This window comes from Protopterus annectens, chromosome 2.part0, assembly GCF_019279795.1.
Source record: "Protopterus annectens isolate FY-2018-M chromosome 2.part0, PAN1.0, whole genome shotgun sequence".
In the NCBI taxonomy this organism is placed as follows: Eukaryota; Metazoa; Chordata; order Ceratodontiformes; family Protopteridae; genus Protopterus; species Protopterus annectens.
Genome location: NC_056728.1, coordinates 1,422,231,756 through 1,422,257,434, shown reverse-complemented (window position 1 = coordinate 1,422,257,434; position 25,679 = coordinate 1,422,231,756). Strand labels below are relative to the sequence as shown.

At 39.1% G+C, this 25,679-nt stretch overlaps 1 protein-coding gene across 2 annotated transcripts in view; it reads left to right on the top strand.

Moving 5' to 3' along the window:
* The window catches only part of LOC122793519 (cystine/glutamate transporter-like), an 860,650-nt gene that overhangs the window by 142,958 nt on the left and 692,013 nt on the right, over positions 1-25,679 (top strand). For both annotated transcript variants that reach the window (XM_044061648.1, XM_044061649.1), the window contains exon 3: positions 20,637-21,053. In XM_044061648.1, the coding sequence (XP_043917583.1) occupies positions 20,637-21,053 (417 nt within the window). The remainder of the gene's footprint in view (positions 1-20,636; positions 21,054-25,679) is intronic.

Genomic DNA, 25,679 nt, shown 5'->3' with positions numbered 1-25,679 from the left:
TCTGAATCATGTTATGGAGGGTTCAGAATTTTATTATGAACTGGTATATATATTAAATGAGTGTGGTTTGGCCCTTATGTGGGCAATTGTGAAACATAATGAATGTATGATGGAGCAATTGTTTACTGAAATTGTGAATTTAAACAAAGTTATTGAAAAAAGATTCATTACATAGTGTACAAGAACACAACAACAAGTACTTTAATATATTCAAAGAGGTGGATGTCATAACTGATAAAAACAGAAAGAGGAAAAATTCCCAAACTGGAAAGAGATGATTTAGATTATAGCAGGGGTACAGCATATTCTTATGCATTACCCAAAAATAAGAACAAGTATAGGTGGTTTCAGTATGAAGAGGTTGAACAATATGCCCATTTAAGCACCCAGGTCCCTAAGGATGGGATGAATCCCAACAACTGTGAGCAGGAACAGCCCCCAACCCCTTTAGAGAAACACACCCCCTGAGGAGATCACCCAGATTATTAAATTTGTTGGGGCAACCGACATATGCACAGGTGGCATAGAGTGGGGTATACCAAACTTATTACCAGAGAGGACAAAGGGGGAGGGGGAGGGACGGTACTAGAAATCCCTTTTAACCAGATGGACAAATCTTCCACTGGGACTAGTGGTGGGGATAACAACAATTGCATTATTTTTACTAAAGACAGTTTTCACATATTTAATTACAGTGACATTGACATCACCAAAACACATTTCTTACTTTTCCAAAAAGGATTTACCTTTGTTCCTACAAAGAAGGCTGCTATAGGAAATACTATTCTGGATGTCAAAATGCTTGTCGGGAACTTGAATTTGAAAACCATGTTTGATGATTATAGCGCAGTTGAGACTAACAGGATCAGAAAAAAGAGTATTATAAATCCCCCCATGCACCCTAGTTTGAATAATTTTGAGGCCCTGGTAGAAAAAGAAATTTGAGATTACCATCCAAAGGGCAGGAGGTCCCATTATAATTTAACACAAGCTGAGAGACTTTTATTACAGGAACTTAGAGGCAACAACCAGATAAGAATCATGAAACCTGATGAAGGGTGTGGGGTCATAATTATGGGACAGTGGATGTATGTAAGCAACATGAATGACATACTATATGGTGAAGGGAAGTATGTATCAGTTTCAAAAATTGAGATAAGCTTAGCATACAGAAACATTGATTTATGGTTAGAGGACAATGTGTTACAGGGGATGTTGGATAAGGAATTCGATTTTTTTAGAGTAACCAAGACAGTAATTCCTGGTATTTTCGGAATGCCTAAGGTCCATAAGGACCCCAGTGACCCATCCTTACATTTGATAGTTTCTTCAGCAGGTTCAAAAACTCAACCTCTAGCAATATATGTTGACACTAAACTTATACCCTTTTATGGATTATATCAGCACATATTAATAGATTCATGGGATTTCTTAAAAAATATTGAGAAAATAAAATACAGTGACAACCATGTATTTATAACAGTAGATATTAAAGACCTGTTTAGTGTGATTCCCCACGATACTGGTATATGTTGGTTTGAGGAGGTTTTGGTAGATTTTGATTTTCTATCTCACCAAGAGTTCAGAATAATTATAGGAAACATGGAAACAGTATTAAAAAACAGTTGCATTTTTTCCAGAAAGAATACTATAGGCAAATAGATGGGGTAGCTATGGGGGCATTCTGTGGCCCTGCATATGCCAGTATTGTTCTCTTGTATTGGGAAAGAAATTTTGTTTTCAACACAACCATGTATTCAGACAACATTAGATCTTATTTTTGTTTTCTGGACGACACTTTTGTCATTTGGAAGAAACCTGTGGAAAATATAGTGAATTTTATTACCTATATTAACAATACCACTAGTTTGTTTTCCTTTACCCACAACATGGATACAGAGGAGATCCACTACTTAGATGTAAAAATCAAAAAGGCTAGATATATGAACAAGTATATATCCACGTTGTATCATAAAGAAAACTTTTCCAACTCATATCTTCATTTCCAGAGTGGGCATCCCCTTATGCAAAAAAAAAAAAGAACATAAATAAAGGGGCAGATGGTGAGAGCCACACGCATGACCACTTACATGGAGGACTTAATCAAGGAATTGAATTATATTGAACAACTATTTACAGACAAGGGATACCCACTGAGGTTGATTAAAGTAACCAAGGAGGAAAGTTTGACTAAATGGGGTAAAGAGTATGTACCTCTTTTGGGACATAACAGTGTGCTGCAAGCAGTTCCACAATACGATCTACAAATTGAACATATGGATAATAAGGGGGAATTATTTACAGCTATAGAGTACCATTCAGACACTAAGAAGGTCAAAGAAACTATTATAAAATATTGGGAACTGTGTTCCAGAATGCCCAATAGTCTGGATGTGTTTGCTAAGACCTTAAAATTCGGATATTAAAGGGACCCAAACTTAAAAAATATTTTCGAAAGGGTGATAGATCAAATACCAGGGAAAAACAAACATGGTACTTATAAATGTGGGGCTTGTGCCCAGTGTGCATATATAGAAAATAAGGAAGATATATCCATCGGAGACAATCTAAGAACATTGGTAGGGAAGGGATACTACAACTGTAATGCAACAGGAGTAGTATATATAGCTTACTGCTTACATTGTCCATCATATTACATTGGGAAGACAGAGAGAAAGTTGAAACAATGGATAAATGAACATTCCTATGAGATTAAAAAGCAAAAAGAAACAAATGCTTTATACAAACACACTTTAACTGGCAAGCAAGCTAAGTTCAAGTTTTCGTTGTTGGAAAAAGTATGCCTTCCAGAAAGGGGTGGGGACTGTGAAACTTTCCTTGAGTATAAAGAATTGATGTGGAAGCTGAATTTAGATGCAGGTACTCCACCAGGTATCAACAAATACATTTCACTAGTTCCTGCTCTCAAAATGAGGGCTTTGTTACTGTGAAATGGTTAATTCCAATGTATTTTATTTTATTCCTACGTACACAGTTTTTTATCTGTAAATGTTTTAGAATGCAGTTTGTGTATTTTACACTTGGTGCAGTTTTCTAGACTATGCCTTTAAATTTAAGTGAAGTGATTATTGAATGACTTTGTCAATTAAATTATTAGAGAGTATAAAAGTGAAGAGCAGTCAAACAGTAGTTATTCTGAATAAGTTCCCTTGTGAGGAACCTGTGATTTTGGTGTTTGTACTGGAATAAACTACTTAGTTTTTATCCAGAAGACTTCAACGTGTTAACTGGTGAACTGCCTGCCTTTATTGGACCCAGTGAGTGTCACTGAGTGGGTTGCTGTGTTTCTTAGTATTTTCTTAATAAAACTGCTCTTGAAACTTCCCTATTCCCCAGTTGTGCAAAAAGATACCAGCTTACTCAATCACAAGGATTGCACCTCAAGTTTTGCATTAGACACTCCTGTTTTACTCTATACTCCTTCAGGAAATTTCTGATTGAGTAAAAAAGGCTATGATCTCTCCTGCTAGCCCACTTGGTGGATATGGGCATCCTAAGGCAATGTAACTATTGCCTCATGTTTTCTGACAACCAACAAATTCTTACATAAACTGATAAGCTATGCAAGAGTTGTAACTACACAATGCCACTGGAGGCAAAGCGCTCAGATGCATGCACTCAAAATAGCAATTAGGTTTTCAGTAACACACACCACACCTACCACATGTAGTAGTAAGGATTAGATGAATAAATCTACATATGTAAGGCTCTTAAATATAATTTTCCTAAACCCCAAAATCCTCTACAACATTGTACATACTGCAAATATTCTCAGGAGCACCAAAAGCACTTCACTGGAACAAGACTAACCATAGCACATAAAGCCATATCTCATGAAGTCTCAACTTCTAAGCCCATAAGGCAAGCCACCATGTAACCCAATATTTTGGTCATAGGATGCTCATGGAGACAGATATGCAGATGTCCCAGTCACCAGGCTGAGTAAGGAGATAGTCACGTGAGTTGCCTATCATGGACCACAATCTGCTAGATCACTCATTCTGTCTGGTCATTGGATCATAAGTACCAGTATGACTCAGTCATAGTCCATGTGGGCGTATATGATTTGCATTGTACCTCACTGGACTTTATGAAGAGATACATGATGGAACTCTTGGATTATGTGCTCCAGGCCAGTAAGAGCCTAACACTAAGTAGCATTCTACATTCATCAAGGAAAGGATGATGCCACAATATCAATGGAAGATGTTTGAATTTAATAACTGGCTTAGTTTTTGAGGTCACTCCAAATAGGTACAATATTTGTCAGCATGTGAGGATATTGTCAAAAGACCATGCTGCTTTGCCAGGGATGGTTTGTACCTGTCCCCTCTAGGCTTTTAAGTATTGTCTAAAACATTGACCTCCCCCATTGTGCCTTTTTTTAGGCAATGCCAAACTGACAAATCTCCCAACATAACCAAACCAACCATAGAAAAAGATATTAAAGCACAATGCCAGGACTCTAAACAAGAAACTCAAGTTGCTCCAAGCTCCCCTAACCATGGAGAATGCAGACATTTGTGCAGTTACCAAGACAACATTTAAAACCTTGGAGATCACCCTGACTACAATACATTCTACACATTTAGACCAGCTACTGCACATGCAGGAGCTAAAGGTGGAGATGTCTTGATTTACATCAAAAATAAACATAACCCAAAACTTGTCAAGCATGATTATGCACTTGAGCTTCTCCACATCCAAATTACCAGAGGAAAAATTCTATATGATATCCTTTCAGCCTTAGGTTCCCCTCTATGAATGAGGACGCCCATAATACATCCTTAGACTTATTAAAGAGACTCACCATTTAACCCCATACCACGCTCATGAGTAACTTCAATTACTCTACTCTAAACTGGGAATCATACATTATCGTAAACTTTCAGGCTCAGAGATTCCTGAAATTTGTCAACAGAAACTCCCAGGACCAGATAGTTCAAAGGTCCAATAGGTGTCTGAACAAAATGCATGTGGTCCTCACTAATACAGAAGAATGCTGTCTACACAGTAGTATAAGGTTCTCTCTGTTAAGGTTAGACCATAAAGTTGTCTAATCTTAAATAAAACTAAATCCCAGGACCCTGCTAACCCTGGAATATTTAGGAACTGCAGACTTTCTATTATTAAGTAATATTCTGGCAAAATCCAGAGAATACTGCTCTCTATGTGGAATTGTTCAGAGAGATTCTTTGCAGTCATGTTAACAGAAACACAAAGACAGCTGCACCTATCTAGAATAAACACAGAAGAAAAAGAATTATTGTAAGAAAGTCCTTCTGCATTGCACAATTATTAAAAAAGGGACAGTGTCTAGATGTAGGGATGTCATCATCCTCCTTTACCCAGCCCAAGTTAGGACAGTCATTTAATATAATGTCCCCTTTGGCATGTCCAGACACATGCAACAACTGGAATACCCACAGTGGTACCTTACTAAAGGGATACAAGGCCTAAACAACATGCCCTGCATGAACTGACTCAAAGCCCTGTCAGTATACTCTGTATCCTACAAACTGCTTAGAGCTGACCTGTGTCTGGCATGCAAGGCATCCTCCAACTCAATATGGGTGAATTTACTGCAGAACAGCAAGTAAAATAGCATCAGAAATAATTGGTTTAGGGATCTAAACCTCTTATGTAGCATCAGCAGAATGGTTTGGAAGGACATGTTTATGTCACAGAGGATACTGCTGCTCTGGAATAGACTCTCCAGTCACATAAAACAATGTTCATCTCTGTCCATATTCTAATGCAACTTGAATCTATGGATGAGAACAGAAGACTTACCCCAGGACTACCTTCTGTACTACTAATGGAGACAGGCAGCTCTTAAATGCTTTGTCCCATGCATGGGTCCCTTCAAATTATTGATAACCCTAGTTATTCACATTAGGGATAATATATAATTATCTAGAGGAAATATATAATTATCAACCATGGGATGGGTAAGGCCAGTCTTTAAACAAAGGAGATAGGTTAATTCTAGAAGAAAAAGGGAAACTGGCTTGGCTTAAAATGGCCAGCAAAGGTAGATACCCTAGTACTTACCTATGAACCTAAGAACAATTCACCCTGGTGGAATCCTAACATCAAAAGGTGCATGACAAAAATAATAATATCATGGCAAAAATTAGGCAGTGCAACACCCAACAGGATAAAAAAAAATCTTGCATCAATCTAAGCAAGCAACTCAGAGGTAAAATCAAGCCTAACAAAGCCAAATTTCTGTTAAAAATAGCCTCCCAGACCAACAACAACCAAAAAACTTTCTTTAGCTATGTCACAACCTCAGAGGCAGAACACAACAATGAGCAGGACTATTTGCTACCTACATTGATTTACAAGATACAGCAAATCTAGTGGCTGAAAAATTAATCCCCAGTTCCACCCCAGGAAATGCCAGTAAACATAAATTTCCAACTACCGCTAGGGAGCAGGTACTCAAAGCACACTGCAAGGCTAAATATTGTGCATCGATGGTTCCCAATAATTTCTCAGGATGCCTTCTAAATAGTAATAAACATTACTTACTAGGACCACCAGAGTCACTATTTATCTGTAGTCTTCAGACAGATTTCATGCCATGCAGATGGAAATGTACAACACAAGGGCAGACCATCTATGGACTCAGAAAACTAAAGACCCATAAATCTGACTAGTCTTACATGCAATGCCAAGAAATAAATTATCATGGAAATGGTTAACAATGACACAGGAAATTTTCAGACACTGAATCCAACCAATTTTGGTTTTGCCAAAGGCAGATTATGCTTACTCAAGGTGGACATCTTTGAGAAAATCACCAAAGCAATGGATGAGGGCAAAATGGTGTATACTGCCTACCTTGACCTGGGCAAGGCATTTGATGCAATACAACACTTGGCCATTACAGACAAACTCACAGAATTGGGTATAACCCCCTTTGTCTCCCACTGGATAGCTGGGTTGCTTTTAGATAGGACCCTAGAAGTTAGGCTAGGAGTGTCCACCTCCAGAAAGAGGACAGTTGCTAGTGGATCCCTCAGCACTCTTTGTTGATTCCACTTCTTTTTGGCATCTACTCCTTTGAAGCTAAGGCCAATGTTAAGGGTCTTTATGTGACCAGGTTTCTTAATAACTGTAAATGAATTGCAGTCATTGAATCCTCCTTAGACACTAATATCTTCCAAGAAGGTCCAACTCAGAAACATAATTGGTGCCAGAGCCACAGTCTAAAACCCAATACCAAGAAATTCATAATAGTATACTTTGAACTGTTGGATACCTCTGCATACTACCTCATTAATAACATAACCTTAAGGTTAGATGTAGTTGTTTGGGATTTGGGGATGCACATAGACAGTAATATGGCCTTTGACCATCATGTGGATATGATAGCAAGGACAACGTTCCATGTTGTGAAACTTATAAGCAAGAATATGGCATCTGGATTTAAGGAAGTCATCATTCGACTGTAATCGTCCCTCATCAGACTAATGAGTGAGTACAATGGACCCTTTGGTATGTACTTGACCAGGCACATTTAAAAACTGAATGTCCACAGAGTTTCCTCTCAAACATGATACAGGGTGAACAACAGCATGCTCTATGTGGACTGACTTAAATTTGTGTGCTTGTACTCTGTCTCCTGCATACTCTTGAGGGGTGATCTATGCCTGCCTTCAAGGTATCCTTGGATCCTGCTTTGATGGACCTTCTGCATATCTGTAAAACAAGTAGAATCAGAATTACCAAACTTGGGACTTAGACTTTGCTTGTGGCATAAATAGGACATGGGGGGACAGAAACTACCCCTTCCCTGGAACAGACTTCCCATTCATATGAAACAAAGCTCTTCCCTAACCCAATTCATGTGTAACTTGGACTTGTAGATGTGGAACTGAAAATGCACCAATGGTCAAGCACCTGTGTCGCTAACAGATAGAGTAATCTTAAGGTATCTAAACTTGTCAGATACATTTGGGATGCATGACTTGGCTTATAGAGACCCCAGTGGTCGTTAACCTTGTATACACCTTTGAACTTATGAACTTCTCAGAAGCATAATGTCTTGTTATACATACTCTTACATATTATACTTATTATTTGCTTTTACTTTAACAAGACAAAGTAAATAGTATTTGAATAAAACAGAGCAAATACATTTGATAATAAAAATAAAAGGTATTTTAGTGGCTAGCATACAGCATTTTATTAAAATCTTCTAGTCCCTTGGCTAATAAAATGTCAAAGGACATAACAAGCACAAAAATCCATGCATTTAAATAATAATGAAATCCCTCCCAATATTGCAAAAACAATCATAGGTTCATAGGTTCATAGGTAGGTACTAGGCTATCGGCCTAATGGCCTAAGTAAGCCTAGCCAACAAGGTTCCCTGGCTTACGCCACCCAAGAAAGTTATTTCCTGTGCCCCTGTCGGGCAGAGCCACAGAAGTTATCCCTGGGGTGCATTTCCTAGTTCCCATCCGCTCATCAAGATTTTTTTAGAAGAGTGCTAATGAGGAACTTTGCTTGACATAAATGGATAGCCTATTCTAGAGTATAGGAAGTCTCCGGAACAGGAATCTAACCCTCCAGCATGTCCTGTTTATTGTGGTGACAAGGTTTAGGTCCCTAGAGTGTGTAGCTCGGAGGGATTGGGATTTCTTTAGGTGTTGCATGTCCAATAGCTCTGGGTTTAACATAGCTTTATATGTTAGGCAGAGATCTCCTCGGAGTAGGCGATATGCTACAGAGTAAAGCTGGAGATTTTTGAGACAGTCAGTGTAGGGCATCTGTTTGAGGCCAATGATCTTCTTTGTGAGGTACTTCTGTGGCCTTTCCAGCTGCTGCAGATGTCTTGTGAGGTACATTCTAAAAGGGGCGTTGTACTGTACAATGGGTCTAATGAGTGCCGAGTAGAGGGGAACAATGACCTCTTTTTTCCTGAATGAGAACCCTTTTGTGATGAGGTGTGCCACATAGAAGGATTTCCTGACCACCGTGGCAATGTGATTATCAAAGGAGTGACTACTGTCCACCTGGGTCCCAAGGTTTCTTATCACACATTTGGCATTAAGTAGACTGCTGTTTATGTGGTAGTTCATGGGTACAGAGTTTTTACCAAAGAGGATGACAAAGCACTTTTTGGCATTGAGCTTGAGGCCATGCCTCTGACACCAGGCATCTGTCTCAGTAAGGTCCTTCTGTAGGATGCCCACATCATTTGGGGACTCGACTATGGCTCCTAGTTTGCAGTTATCTACAAACTTCATTAGCCAGAGGCCTTCTGTGTTAGCCTGTACTTCAGAGAAGTAGATACCAAGCAGGAGAGGTCCCAGGACTGAACCCTATGGTACTCCACTTGTCACTGGTTTAAAGTCAGATTTGGAGTCTGCAACTTTTACAGTGTGGGTTCTGTCAGTGAGCCAGTTGGCAACCCATCTTGTGACGTAGGGATTTATACCTAGTTTAGTGAGTTTATCTATAATTCCAGAATGGGGGATGGTTTCAAAAGCCTTGGCGAGGTTAAGATATGCTGTGTGAACCACCTTACCCTCGTCTACGGCTTTAGTGATTGCTCAAAGAAGTCAATCAGGTTCAGAAGGCACGATCTTCCTTCCACAAACCCATACTGGGTGGGATCCAGAGTTTGGAGGTTACCAATGTATTTGTTTATAAGTTCCATGATGGTATGTTCCATGGCCTTGCAGACCAAGCTCGTCAGGCTAATAGGGCGATAGTTTCCAGGATCAGTGGTGCCCCCCACTTTGTGGAGTGGGAAAACTGATGCTGTGCACTATTCAGTTGGCACAAAGCCTGACATAAGACTCTGATTGAACATGGTGCTTAGGTGGGGAGCCAGTTCGTTCTGAAGTTTGTGTAAAACACAGCCTGGGATGTTGTCCAGTCCCATGGATGCTGTGTTTTTGCTTTTAGAGGGTGAAGCTTTTACCTGCATAGATGTGATTACAGGGACTTTGCATTCTTCCTGTATAGATATGGACCCTTTAGGGGGTAACAGTGTAGTAAAGTTAGCACTGAACCTATCTGCCAGGATGTTGGCAATATCAGTTGGTTCTGTAACTTTCGTGCAGTGTGCTTTAACTCAGAGAGAGCAGATCTGGATGCTGCCATTGAGATTCTTTACATAGCTATAGAATGTTTTGTGGTTGCCCTCAGAATCAGTGTTGATTTTGTTTTCATAGCTAGCTTTGGAGGATCTTATAAGGGATCTCAGCTTCTTACTGTGGCTGACCAGGGAGCTCATCCAATCATGGGATTTTACTCTCTTTTGCCACAGTTTATACCTTCTGTTGTAGAGTTTGTTTATGGCAGGGGACCACCAGATTGGCTTCCTTTTTTTGGAGGATTGCATCTTGGTTCTGTTTGGGATAGCATGATCCATCCACTCTTGTAAGTGCATGGATCATTGGCAAATAATGTACTTAATCACTTGATGACTGCATTCAAACAATTCCTCATTTAATTCACAAGGGTAAAAAAGAACTGTATTGTAAAATGTGGCATGTTTATTTATATCTTTATACCTTTTAACATCTCAACCAATGTACCACAAAAACAGACTAAAACTTTCAGAATATCACAGCAAACCACAAGAAATGGAACTTGGACTGAGACCAAGAGGCACAAATTTTAGCGTAAACCACAATTTATTTTCTGCTTTCACCATTAGACTTCATCAGAAAGCAATACATTCAACTGTAAAAAAACATTCAGTTTAAAAATATCTGTAAGCCAATAGAAAGTACATCTTCATCCCACAATTAAGTTATTAGGACCTTTTTGCGATGGTCGGCCCCTCCCCCATTTTGTGTATAAAAATCACTATAATTTAAAATTATTATTTGAGAGGGTGAAAGAAAACAGAGCAAAGGAGTATTTTACACACAAATAAACCATTTGGCATGCACAAAATGTGGAAGTTGCACCGTTTGCAGGTACATATTAGAGGGACCTTTTGTAAATTTGCCCCATTTGGCACACACTATTCCAGTGTCTGGTTATTTTAACTGTAAAACCAAAGATGTGGTGTATATTGAGTTATGTTCTCATTGTACTGCATTTGACATCGGGATGACCTGTGCTGGGATCAAAGAGCATTACTATAGTATAAGAATGAAGGATGGTAGAAATGCATTTTTTAAACACACTTTGAAGTGTTCTGATTGCAATAAGTTCTTGTTTTCAGTTCTGGAAGAAGGAACACTTCATATAAGGGGTGGGGATTTCAAAACAAAGTGAGAACAAGAAGTACTGAGGCAGATTGGGTTAAACTCTGACAAAGTAGAGGGTTGAATGATGCAGTCAACATCAAGTGTTTTTTAAAGAACTGCAGGGTTCACTTGAAGAAATAGTTTTTAATAGAAGTGTATGTATTTAATAGTTGAGTTTGTGATGTCGCTTAATTCTGAAATTAAGAAGTATTTTCTATTGGCTTATAGATTTTTTTAAACTGAAAGTTTTTTACAGTTGAATGTATTGTTTCCTGATGAAGTCTAATGAAGAAAGCAGAAAATAAATTGTCTATGCTAAAATGTGTGCCTCTTGGTCTCAGTCCAAGTTCCACTTCTTGTGGTGATCTCAACCAATGTGTTCTTTTTTTTTTTATTTTTATTTTTTTATTTTTTTTTTTTTTATAATACACCACTCCTGTTTAAGGTTATTATAATACCAGTTTTCAAAATATAAGAAATGATCTGCCAAACATGCAGTCTGACCACAGGATTCAATAAAGTCCAGAATGTATCCATCTACAAGGCCATGATCTCCCCTCAGCAGCATGCCATGCATATTAATGGTAGTGTGCACCTAATGGATGTCTAAACAACATGGATATTGAATCTATGTAAGACTGAAATTACACCCACATACCCTTCATCCCATTAACCTTGACTGAAAACTTTAGAAGACCACCCATATCAGACATGCACCAGACATCTAAAAATAGGACCCAGATGTGTATTCAATTTATATATACATATATATATATATATATATATATATATATATATATATATATATATATATATACACATACACATATTTTTTGTGTTTGTTTGTACAGCATTATTTAGCTATGCTTAATGCGGAAAACTTATGAATTAGATATGCTCCAAACATCAAAAAATAGAAACTGGATGCATTAAATTGCTAAAGTTCTGTGATGCTTAGCAGTAGGCAAACCCATGCAGTGAAGCTGTGCTATGCTTACAGGCACCTTTGCAATATATCTGAAGATATATGAGTTCCTTCCACCATGCCAGTGGCCAGATAGGTTGAGTCATGACCTACAGTGTAGTAGATCCCAGGTTCGAGTCCTGGGCAGGAATACGTTTTACATATACTCCTGTTAAAGTGTGTCAGATGACCATTACATCTGTTCACTGTAAATTCATTAATATTTAAATTTAGCTAAGCATCACTCAAACCTGAGTAATAGTCTTTTCGTGTTTACACATTGCTAAGCATCACTTAAGGGCTGTGTTAGTCTGAGTGATGCTAAGCTATGCAGCACATTTTTGAAAGTTACAGTATGTTGTCCAAGGGCCAGAATGCAGCCTTTTTAGAGGGCAATAGGTGGAAATCTCACATTATTCCTTAGAGCCTGACCCTGACTATTGGCATGGCTGCTGTCTTGGGGGAAGATGTGTGATTTAGGGCACAATGGTTTGGTGTGCAGCTGTCCAGGTTTTTCGTTGGACTACTGGAAGCCCCTATGGACCCCAGCTACTACATGGCAACTATCGGGGCTCAAAGTGTAAGTCTAAAGCCTGGGATAGTTTGGATAGGGACTTAAGCAGTGCAACTGGTATTCCCCACAATGGTGAACAGTGTTGTTACCATTATGATGACCTGTATCAAAGGCAGAGGGGAAACATGGATACATGGATCCAAGAGGCTCAGGATGGGAACACCTCTCAGATACATAAATATGTTTTGTAGTATATAAATATACAAGCTGACTTTTTGCAAAGCTGGTATGCATAATGGTTTCCTTCTCTTACAACATCTGCAGAAGAGAGGGCTTGCGACGTCTGGTCCCATGTAAGGTGTTTGGCCAGGATGAAGCAAACAGTGAAAGTAGAGGCCCAGGATCTACACAAACCAAAGTCCAAACCACAAATCCAATTTATTGACAGCAAAAACAAACCAAATGCAGTCAAGCACTTTCGCCTTTAGCAAAGACTTCTTTAGAACTGTTTGGCATCTCCAACCTTAAATAATCCTAATACATCATGTGATCAACATGTCATCAAATATTCACATGACTCAACTTTAGTTTAGTACACATTAGTTATAAAACTTCAACAAAAATTGTTGTGAATGTCAGCTAAAGCCGCATAAAAAATGAGCAATGAACATAAGTGAAACAATAAAAATAAAAATAAAAATGAAAAAAAATATTGAGCATTGGAATAGTAAAAAAAAATCAGTGTTACATCGACAAATGTATGAGTAACATGGCATAATCAGCCCTCAAGACTTTTTAGCTTTAATATAAGTGTAATAAAACAACATTCATTCAAAACAGGGGAGGTAAGGGCATCACACGCAAGAATCCATATGAGCTCTTTCTTGAGAAGATGTTCGTCATTGTTAAAGCCCCTTGGATCTGGTACCAAAAAATCAATCGCCACAAATTTAGAAAGGTGACCAGGATAGGCAGAAATATGTCTGTACGGTGAGTTAATTGTCTTCCTTTTCTTGATTTCATTGAGATGTTCATATATTCTCTCTTTCAAGGCTTGACCAGTTTTGCCAATGTAAAATGCTTTACACTGTTGATAAAGTGCACCATAAACCACTCCCCTGGATGAACAATTAAAATATTTTTTCACTTCATATTTCTTGTCTTTGAGGAAAAAAACACACAGCAGAGTATATGCTGACAGTAGTTACACTGGTTACATTTGAATATACCTTTTTGTCTATTGGTACTAAGTTTACCCAAATTCCTTTCCAGTAAACTTTTAAAACATTTGTCTTTCCTAAATATTATCTTAGGTTTGGAACCAAATAGTACATTACCATCACTGATGGAAGTAACAATATGCCAAAATTGATTAATCACATCAACAACATGGTAGGTGTTTAAAGAAAAAGTAACAATCAAGGCTCGTTCATATGACTTGTCTGAGTTATGATCACCAGAGGTCAATGGTCCTACTGAAGATAAGGAATGACAGGAGTTATCACAGATTGGTAATAGGGAACGGTACAGACCCTTACTCCTTTTGTCACATACTTCATCTTTGATGGATAACAAAAGATCTGGTGGATAACCTCTGTGGGTAAACATATCCAAGAATTTTTCAATCTCCACCAAAAATACTGCATCATCAGATATTATCTGAGCAAGTCGGACTAGTTGTCCAATGACAAAAGCTTTTTTTTTTTAAATTTGGGATGCCAACTGCCGTAGTGGAGACAAGAATTAGAAAAAGTTTTCTTACAAAAAATGTTGGAGCTAAAGCAACCCTTTGAATAATCTTTTGACACCAGGACATCATGAAATGCTATCTTGTCCTTGTCAAAGTTGTGGGTATATTTAAGAAAGGGGATGCTATGATTGATGTACATTAGAAAATCCTTCAGTTTCATCAAAGAATCTGTCCAAATGATAAAGATGTCATCCAGGTACCCAATATAAAATGACCAACTGTCAGCAAATATACTGTTGAACACAAATTGTTTCTCCCAATATGCTATGAATAGGTTGACAAAGCTCGTGGTACATGAGGCACCCATTGCCACTCCACTCATTTGTCTGAGTAGTTGTCCTTCAAAATATAGAAAGTTGTTGCTCAGGACTAATTCCGCGAGTCTGATAGTCATGTTGGTGTCATTGCTGTTCAATAGCCCTATGTCAAAGAGCATACTTTCCACCCAATCAAGTCCCTTCTTGTCTGGCATGACAGAATAAATATCTTGTACATCTATTGTGACAAGTATATAATCCGGTGTGAATTGTAAATTTGCTAATCTGGATAAAAAATCCCATGAGTCTTTACAGATATGGGTAATGCAACTGGGGGATGGCTGAAGTAAATTATCGACATATTTACTTACGTAAAAAGTTTTGCTCCTGCCTGTATCCACAAGCAGTCTCAGTGGTGGGTTTCGGATGTTTTTTATGAATTTTCTGTAAATCGAATATACCTGCCACCACAGGATGTTCATTGGATAGGTATTCATCGGCACTTTTGTCAATTTGTCCCTCTATGACCATGTTGTATAAACAACTGTCAATTTTAGAATAAGCAATATTAAGTTCATTTTTTTGATACCTGTGTATACCTGTCAGTAAAAAGGAGTTTGAACATCTTATTGTTATAATCCTCGACATCCATAATGACCATGCCCCCTGCTTTATTGAGTTTCATTATTCTGATTGTTTTGTTGTTACAAAGATCACTAAAAAGTTTTGGTTCATTCTCTGATAGGGTAACTTTATCATTTACATTAGAGTATTGGAGCCTTGAACAAAGTTTTCGAATTTCTCTTTCACAAAGTTTTTCAAACAATACCAGCCCATTATTCAAGGGTGAGTTGAAAGAACTGGATTTCTTGAGACCTGCATTCAAGTCAACCCTAGTGTTAGTACCTGCCAACTTAAATTAAAGGGATAAATTTAATTTAAGAGTAAATAATTTTAAATCTATGAGTGTTTCCGCTAGATTGAATTTTCTGGCTGGTATAAAACTCAAACCCTTTCTCAGAACATCAGCATGTTCTGTTCAGATGTTGACACTGGAAAAATTATATACTGTAAAATCTTTAGTAGAATTTTGGATACAACTAGGCCCTATGTAATTTTCATCCGTACTGCTATTTTTATCCCCTACTACTAAAAAACATGACTCAGCAGCAGCTAGTTATATGTTAATGGATTCTGTATTTTGATGACTGTTGTTCCCCTCAGTCACACAAAAAGGCCCAAAGCAATTCAAAAGTAGATTTCCATCATTAGATTCACTGAACTGTGATTAATCACCCAACATAGGTGAATGACTAAATGGTATAGGTACCCCGTTAGGATCCCCTCCATCTGTGTTGGTGTGGGGGGTAAAAAAGGAAGAAGAGAGAAGAAGATTATAAGGAGACACAGTTCCAGCCCCTTCAATGCTGGCTCTTCTGTCATTAAAGGTACAAGAATTATCAAACCTATCTAAAATGTCATGTGTAGTAATATCTTCCAACCCCTCTAATGCATTGCCCCCACTGTCAGTTATAACAGCATACTTAGTACAATTGTTTTCATGATTTGGGGTGCATTTAATAATGGGGCAGTTAATGTCAGTTCCAGAATTCTCTGACTCACCAGGATGACTGAAGATATTACACTTAACACTGGTAACTTCACTGTTAAAAATGATGTAACTGAATCATTCCAAATAGAGTCTACCAAACATGAAGAAGTACCCAACATTTGTTGTGAATCATAGTGCAAATCTGATATTATTCCATCATAACAACTATTAACATCAGTAAAATTGTTACCATTAGTTTTAAAACAATCAAAACCAATTGTACTGTTTAGGTCAGTGCAGACTCTTTCAAATCCCATGTTCGCTGCATTAGTATCTGCTGAATCAAAAAAATCTTTGTCAGAGTCGTCATTCAAAAAATCATTCCCATCCTTTTTGGTACTAAAGTTACCAGTACTCATATTGTGTGTAAAGAAACATTCTGACTTATTTACATTATTGTTATTAGCATTTTCTATAAAACAAATTTTAATGTAGGCAGCAGTATTATTACCAAACATAAGACTTGGGGATGTCTCATTCAAAATAGGACAATCAACATGCTTTATATCACAATTATTCTCACAACCAGGAATTTCTTGGCTGTAAGTATTATCATTACACACTGCATCATTGTTACTGCCAGTAAAAAAACACAATGATTTACAGAGGTTTGTTCATCAAAAACCCCTGAGGTGAAATGAAAGTCAATGTTACTGAAGCAATAAGTCTGTTCTACAAGACCTGGTATGCTTGCCTGCTATGATAAATGCTCCTCTTCCTGGTGTCTTATTATCATTTGATATTATTGGGTTATTTGTTATTACCTCTTATGTTGGCCTTATGTAGAACTTAATATTGCTTTACTGTTAAAAAACTTTCATTTACATTATATTGTTGTGTTGCTCATTATATTATTTTCAATTCCTTGCCATTACTCATTATTGTTTTCTTGTATGCTATTAATTACATTTGTTTGGGTTATGTATATTTTTTCTTTATGTTTATATTTTATTTACCACAGTATGACAAGGTAGGCCAGTTCCTGCTGATCCACCAACCTTGGCTCCCCCAGATGAGGGACCTGGGCCCAGCACATCTGGTCTGCAGCCTGGTGGCACCCCATCTGCTGCCCCTGCACTACCTTCCCCATCAGATAGTTCCACCCCACAGGCTGGGGGTGTGCCTCCTCTGGGAGTGAGGTGGAGGGGAGGCTTTTGTAACCTGTTAGCAACTGCCAGGCATGGTGCATAGGGTTGTGCACCAAACTGTTGTTGCATGCCTACACCAGATGAAGAGCATGCTGTCCATGCTGGTGGGGCAGTTTGTGCCCTGGTGCTGGCATCAACCACTGCCTCCACAGGAGCAGTGAGAGTGCAGTGCTGACAGTCCCATAGGTGAGGACTTGAGTCACAGTGCTACTGTGTCTGACATCCATGGGACTGGGATCCCACAACATGGTCCCCGACCAAGGTGTTCACCCCCCCACACTATCCCTGTCTACTGTCTTGTCTGTCTTGTCTGTCTGCAAATGCTTTCTCACCTTCCCAACTTACCTTCCCCACACATACCTATGTCCCTTACCCAACCTTCCACTCTCACCTTAAGAAAAAAAAGTTCACCTGTCCCAAAAAATATATTGTCACATGCATAGCTCTCTATTTCACACATGTGTCCATGGGCATACTTAATCCTGTCTAGTTGGCTTGGTAATGCCTTTATGTTGTTGTCAATCCTCTCCCTGGGGGTGATAGTCCAAATTCAGCTAAAATTAATTTCAAGTGCACAGTTGTTACTGTTGAAGAAATGGATAGCTATGGTTCTTTCCTACACCCTTCATGCACATACTCACCTGCCTTTCGTTATGTTTTCCCCCTGCTTGCACACCATTTCACCACTGTCCTATCTCCCCAATAAGATATGCTAAATGGTGGTGTATTACTACATGTATGTGAAAGCATAATAATCACATTCAACAAAGTACACCTGTGCCTATTTCGAGCCCAGTACCATTTTACTTGAACAAGAGTGCATCAACCCACCAACCCACAAAGCAAGTTAATTTGCACAGGTGTTTTAAGAAAAACATAGTAATTAATTGCATTTTCTTGTCATTTAGCATATTTACATGATGCTGTGCATCATGTCGCATCACACAGCAAGATGCTAGACAATTAATGGAAAAATAGGAATTTAACTGGATCTCTGGTAGAGAAATGTTGTTGTTGTTTGTCTTTCGGCTTTTTCCCGGTAAGGGGTTGCCACAGTGGAACTCCGGTCCGCTATTGATTGGCAGTAGATTTTTTATGAAATGCCGAGGTGCCAGCTCGACACCCAACCTTCAACGAAGGCACGCCCATTTACTGTCTTTCGAATGCTACCCAACCGCGGGGAGGACATGCAGACTCCACACAGAAGGCATTCTCAAGCCAAGCCGAGAATCAAACAGAAATACATCACTATAAAACCATACACATAAAAATAGATGTAAGTGAGGTATGTAACAGCAAGTAACTGTGCAATTATATGTACAACATGTAAAAACACACTTGCTATAACAGTGACTCTATAGTGCAATCTGTTAATTGCTGTGAAAACATTAATTATTGGTCTACATGGTCCTGAGTTCAAATACAGCTGTGTCTATCATTTAAAATACATGTATGTTCACATCACCATTATAAATTGTGATATGTATGCCTGTCTCATCACCTATTTATCGACCCAAAGCAGTACAGATGGAATGTGTGCTTCTAAGCAAGAGAAGTCAAAGGTCTACAGATAGGACCATATTGCAACTATTCCTGTTACTATTACAACCCTGCAAAGTGTGTACAATGTCAGGTTATGCATTAGCATGACTTCCCTAAAGATTTTGCAGTATGTAATTCAAATGTGGCCCAGTAATATCAGACTGCAGACCACAATGATTTGCTAGTGAGATTACAGACAACCACAGCTGGATGAGTAACATACATATATGGAGGTTATACTAGAAGCAAGGGTTGCCAGCACACATGTTCCAGATAACTATTGTGACATAACACATGACTTGGCAATTGTCCAGCTGGTTGACATAATGGCTAATGTACCCCCTACCTTATTCTAGGACACACCAAGCAGGTTGCCTTTTACTGTTTTAATGACACCTTTGGCTAACATACTTAACCTAAAACACATACCTTAATTTCCAGTGGATGAATTTCCTGAATCTGACTCCGGCTTTTCACCAAGGCTGTCATATGTCACAGAGATATTCTTAAGTGTTGTTGTCCTGCACGGTCTTCAGCCTCTCTGTCTATGCCTATTGCCTGCAGCAGCAGCAGCAGCTTCAGCTTATAGCACACACATCTGAATGTAAAAAATGCAACTGCAACAAACATTCTCTCTGTGCTGATGTACTATCTTTACCCCAGTAATTTCTACCCCGACATACATGAAAAGGGATGGAATCTACATTGAGGCCTTATATCTACTGGAGTACTTGCATGGAATTGGCTGATTATACTGAAAATCAGCTGTGTAGGCTGCATGTAGCATTTCTGAACCACAGATTGTTTCAGAGGCAATCACCTGATAATGAGAACCATCTTAAAAAGGCAAACTTCTAGCTAGGGGAACCAATGTTTATGAGAGTTAGTTCATATGGTTAACTCGTTGACACATTCATTATATAGCATTATCTTTCAGCAGACAAGTATTGCACTTTATCAAATATGTAACCATTTTGTTTCCAACAAGATGTATATGTTTGAATATACTTAGGGGAAATGGGGATTACATCAGTAAGCCTTTCTTAGAACTGTACCGATGACATGGCCTTAATCTCCAGCCATGTTAGACATACAGAGGATGTAGAAGAACAAACATGGGAGATATACCTTCCACCAACTCAAAACCAGTAACAAAGCAAAACGTGCAAGGAAGAATTCAAAATGCAGGATAAAGTCAACCTTTTACAAAGGATGTAGAGTACAGTAGGGATATAATGCTGTGTGACAGCAAGGTACACAGCTCTCCTGGATACTTCCACTGAAAACAGTACACTGCTATTTTGCTGACACTGTTGTTTATACATATTATATGGGGGGGGGTCCTGCTATGGGGCACAGTACAATTGACTCCTGTGTTGGGCTTGTGTCATATGTGAGTATCTCTCATGGCAGAAACAGGAGTAGATCACTATTACTACTATACTAGCTACTTCCACACCTTTTGTATGTTTGGCATACTGTTGCATATGAGATGTGTAATTAAGTGGTGAATAATGACAGCCATCCTTTATTTCTGTATCTCTACATGCTGTACTCCCATGTATGTGATCATGACATGTGTTTTCATATATCTGTATTTCAGGAAATATCATGCATCCACGATGCAGGGCACAATTAACTGAGGCAGAAAATGACCTCTTCATTGAGGTTTTGCACCAACACTACCAAGTCCTGCTGTCTAGAGGGACAGAAAATAGGCCAGAGAATGAAGCCCTGTGTGATGAACTGATGCATAACATCAATGCCGTGGGACACCAGAATCATACATACAAGCAGGTGCAACGCCTTGCCATGGATATGATAAATTCTACACACAGACATGCAGCTGACATGGCAAGGGATTGTCAGGTCACTGGTGGTGGGCCTGCATCAGAACAAACTCTCTCAGCCACAGAAAATGTTCTGGTCAACCTTGGAACACAGGACATCTCCCAGGCATCCATCAGCCAATATGTTGTGGACATGGGTACCACCCACTCCTGTCAACAGGCACATCCAGGTATGCTTAGTTAGATCAGCATTGGAATACTGTTGCACTCAGCCTGTCAAGGTGTATACAGTTTTACATGGGTGTCAGGTTGGGTGGGGGGAGATTGGCTGCAGTATTAAGCTCATGTAGAGCCTGCGACCCACATACCTGTTAACATAGCAGCTACTGTAAATGTGAGATATTTGGACATATTACCCCTGTTAAACTGTAACATGTGGAGCTGTTTACATTACGTCTCCCTTAGATTTTTTCAGGACCATCAGGAATTGGAAGACGCCATGTTCCTACTGCTGGTAAGCACAAAACTGTTTTGTCAAATATGTAGATTTAGTTCACTTCATCTGCTAAAGTGTCATCCCAGGCCTGCTGGCTGGATTGATGTACTAACTGCATGATTACCAACTGTACAGATATTTCCTGAATGTCCACAACTTAGACTTATACCTCTGCCTTGTAGGTGTGACCATAGTGATTGATTTGACAGACAATACTGTCAACTTTGCAGATTTTTGCAGAATGTCAACAATGTACATAATTTGTAAAAAAGACAATAGTATAACAGCGGAGCGGAACGTGGCAGCCCGGGATGCAAAATCTTCTTATAGATCACCAAATATCCACGTCGAACACTTAGTATATGAAATCAGGATCCACAACATTCAAATATAGCAAAAAAGCTTTATTCCTAAACAGAACGAGTTAGCGCTTTCACCTTAACAGGCTTCATCAGACTCAACACTACAATGTTCAAAACAATGTAATTTATACACCAGAATGGCGGGAAAGTCAATTGATTAAACCATTATAGTATTAAAGCTGTATGACATAGAAATAATAAAAACTATGTATAAAAACTCTCTATAAAACGCCAGCAAGAATATTAAAAGCATTTGTTTATATCTTTGTACATATTAAAAACTATTATATATCTATATGAATAAATAAAAAATAGAAAAATACATGTATATAAATGCCTATATATAAAACTTTGCACATATATATATATGACATATAATAAAACATCTAATAAAACATATAATAAAACATATATAGAGGGATGGGAAGCTGAATTGCAAAACACAATAACCTCATTTGTATGCCTTTAATCTCCTCATCTTCAAAAAAGGCTTTACAGAAAGTGTAACATTTAAACCTGGTGGGGCGTCAGATCTGAATCTCATGATCCAGAAATTCTCCCTACCTTCTGTGTGTGTCTTGACATCACCACCCCTACTATTAATGTCAATTCTCTCTAGAATCCTGAAACTAAAAATATGCAAAGAACCACACTCAATGACATGCTTGGCTAAAGCATTATGTTTGTGTGCCATTCTTATGCTGTATAAGTGTTCACATATGCGATCTCTAAAAGACCTGTTGGTCTTGCCAACGTAAAAGGAGGGACACAAAGAGCAAGTAGCTAAGTAAACTATGTGTTTGGTCATGCAGTCTCCAGATGCTTTGATGAAAAACTGGTGTTGAGTGACTGGGTGTGTAAAGATGGGGCTGAGGTTAATGTACTCACAAAAATTGCAGTGTCTGCATCTGTATGTCCCATTTGATGCATTAAAGCTGGAATGGTCTATAGGTCTCCTATCACATAATATACTCTTAAGATAATTTGTGTTTAATGACTGATTCTTTCCAAATAATTACAGATTGGGTTTAAAAAATAATGTCCTCACGTCCTACTATATGAGGTTGGGGGTATACAGGTCTATAATAGTGACAACAGTGTACACAGCTTAACATATATGGCATCATAGTTCTGCATATCATAGTAGTGCAGATATTAATGTATTGTTTTTGCCTTTTTATCACAGGTGACTAGGGAGGTTGGTCTTTGTCCCCTACACAGCCTTACGTCAGTGTCTCTTCAAACTCTGATGATGGCCAAATTCAGGCACAGCTGGAGGTTGCAGAGGCTGAATCTGACACAGAGGTTGACATCCCTCGTCCACCCTCATTATCACCATACATAGCCAGAATGCCTATGCATACACAGTCTCCTGAAGCCTCAGATATTGGACAGTTGGAAGGTGTGAACATTGAACAGGAAAGTATGGCTACTGTGGCTTCAGTGACTGTCAACATTGGCCATAGCCAAACTGTTGGCGAGGTTTCACACAGGCGGAGTGATAAGGGTGCTCGTAGGAGGCCTGCTGTTCCTCCTCCACCTGTTGCAGGTCTCTCATCATGTGTCACTCAGTGTATATTTAGGGCTGTTATGAAGGTACAGGCACATTCAGAAAGGAACACCCAATGAATGCTCAGGATTATGGATACAGCAGTCTGACAACCATGACTGCCTCCACCATGTTGCTGATACCCTGGATCCGTTGACTGACACAGTTGAAAGAGGTAGGTCTGAAACAAATTGCACACTATCTGTCTTGGAATGCACATTGTCTGTGATGGAATGCCTCACTGGAGTTGAGTGTTGGCCTCGTGGGTGAAGGTCAGCAACTACATCTGCTGAGAGTCAACATGGCCATGCACAGTCACAATCCTGTAGTGGAAGTACATCCAGCACTCCTGATGGGGAGTGTTCTGTTTACACTAAGATGTAGCAGACCATGGGCTCATGCTCCTTGGCATTCCCATGGAGGATATGTTTCGAGCAGACATAAGTCACCCTCAGATAGAAGCACAGCTTCTGACCTTGGGTGTTTAGGGAAAAAGACAATGAACAGTCAGCATTATCATGCACAGCTCAGAGTTATCCAACATGCAGACATGTAGGGATAGCACTGAGCTTGGCTGTGTTCTTGCAGACACTCACACACCACTGCCACATTGAAGGCACCCACAAACATGCAAGCAACATCCCCATAGTCCATCTTGCCTGCTTCCCTTCCTGACTCACACACACACACTTGCCAACCCACTGGGTCAGCCTAGGCCTCCAGCACCCCTGACAACACCCTGTGGAAATGATGACAACTATACCACATCTCTATCATCTTTCTCATGGATGCAGGGAAATAAAGCTATGTGTCTGATGCATATTGTGAATGTTTACGTTAATATGAATTCATTTCATTCATTGTTGCTGTTGACATACTACTTGTACTGGTCATTTGCACAAATTGTACTTTGCCATTTCTAATATGTATTGCATAATTTGTGTAAGTTATGATGGATGCTGTTGTAAGGGCTGTGGAGTCACACAATGAAATGTGTCTCATGGAAAAGTTTACATTTCACTTTCAGGATTATGTTGGATACACCTATGGCTACACATCTACAATCAGCCCATCAACGTCAGAGCACAGGATTGAATGTCAGCACAGGAGAGAAATGTCATCAGACAGGTAATACACTATAGATTCATGGTTTCATAGGTTCCTATGTGTTTACTAGGCTAACAAACACAAGGGCCTCTTTAAGCCTAGCCATGCATCCCAAATCTCTGACAAGGTCTGATACCCTTGTTAAGTGTAATCAGGGTTTTGGGAGATTAAGCACTTACAAACAGGGGCCTGGGAGATGAATCATTTACAGTTTCCCTGTGTCCATTAGAGACATCGGTCCCAAACCAGGGTTTATTGTCCTGTTCCCCATCCAATTGTGTAACTTGTACTTGATTTGTGTTAGGACAGAACTCTGCTTCACATGGATGGAGAGCATGTTCCATATAGGGTGTAGTCCTTGCCTTTCTGGGATACATATCTGTTTCTCCATCACTTCCTATTTATACCACAAGCAAGATGTAGGTCTGTAGGATGGGTAATTCTGGTGCTAGTTGTTTTTGTGGATCCTCTTCAAGGGCTACAGGATACAGAATACAGGGATAGGGCATTGACCTGGTCTGCATACAACATGTTATGTCCGACCTCTATTGGTTTAGTGAGGAACCACTGTGGAAGTTCCAGATATGCGTTGTTAGGTATATACCAAAGGTGGCATTGCACTCAATTATATGTCTGATTAATGCTGAATGCAAGGGAACAAAGACTTCCTTAGACTTACATGTCATATGTTTGTTTATAAGTTGTGCAACACAGAATGATTTCCCCAATACTGTAGACACATGACAGTCAAAGGCTAGATTACTATCTATGTGTGTCTCTAAGTCCCTACCTACTGGGTCAACTGTTAAAGGTGTGCTGTCAATATGATAGTTACTGCACTGGATGACTTCCCAAAGTCTAGTACTGTGCATTACTTGGCATTTAGTGTTACTTCATGGCTCTGACACCAGTTGTATGTCTGTGTCATCCCCTGCTGGAGAACATTTGTGTTACTGTGGGATTCAATTACAGCTCCAACTTTGCAATCATCTGAAAATTTAGTCAGCCAGAGACTACTCACAGTGGCATTGATATCAGACAAATAAATGCCTAAAACCAGCACTCCGAAGTATGATTCATGAGTAAGTTCACTTGTGACTGACCTGTTTGTAGAGGTATACACCACTATGCTAACTTCCTGGGTCCTGTCTCTGAGCCACTTAGCTATTCACCAGCTGACATACTAGTTAGTACCTAATCTTATGAGTCTGTCAATAATGCCTGATGGAGGTATAGTATCAGATGGCTTGTCAGGCCATGGTAGGCAGTATGAACCATATTTCCATTATTCATTGTTTTGGTTACCTTCTCAAACAGGTCCACCATGTTGGGTAGGCATGAT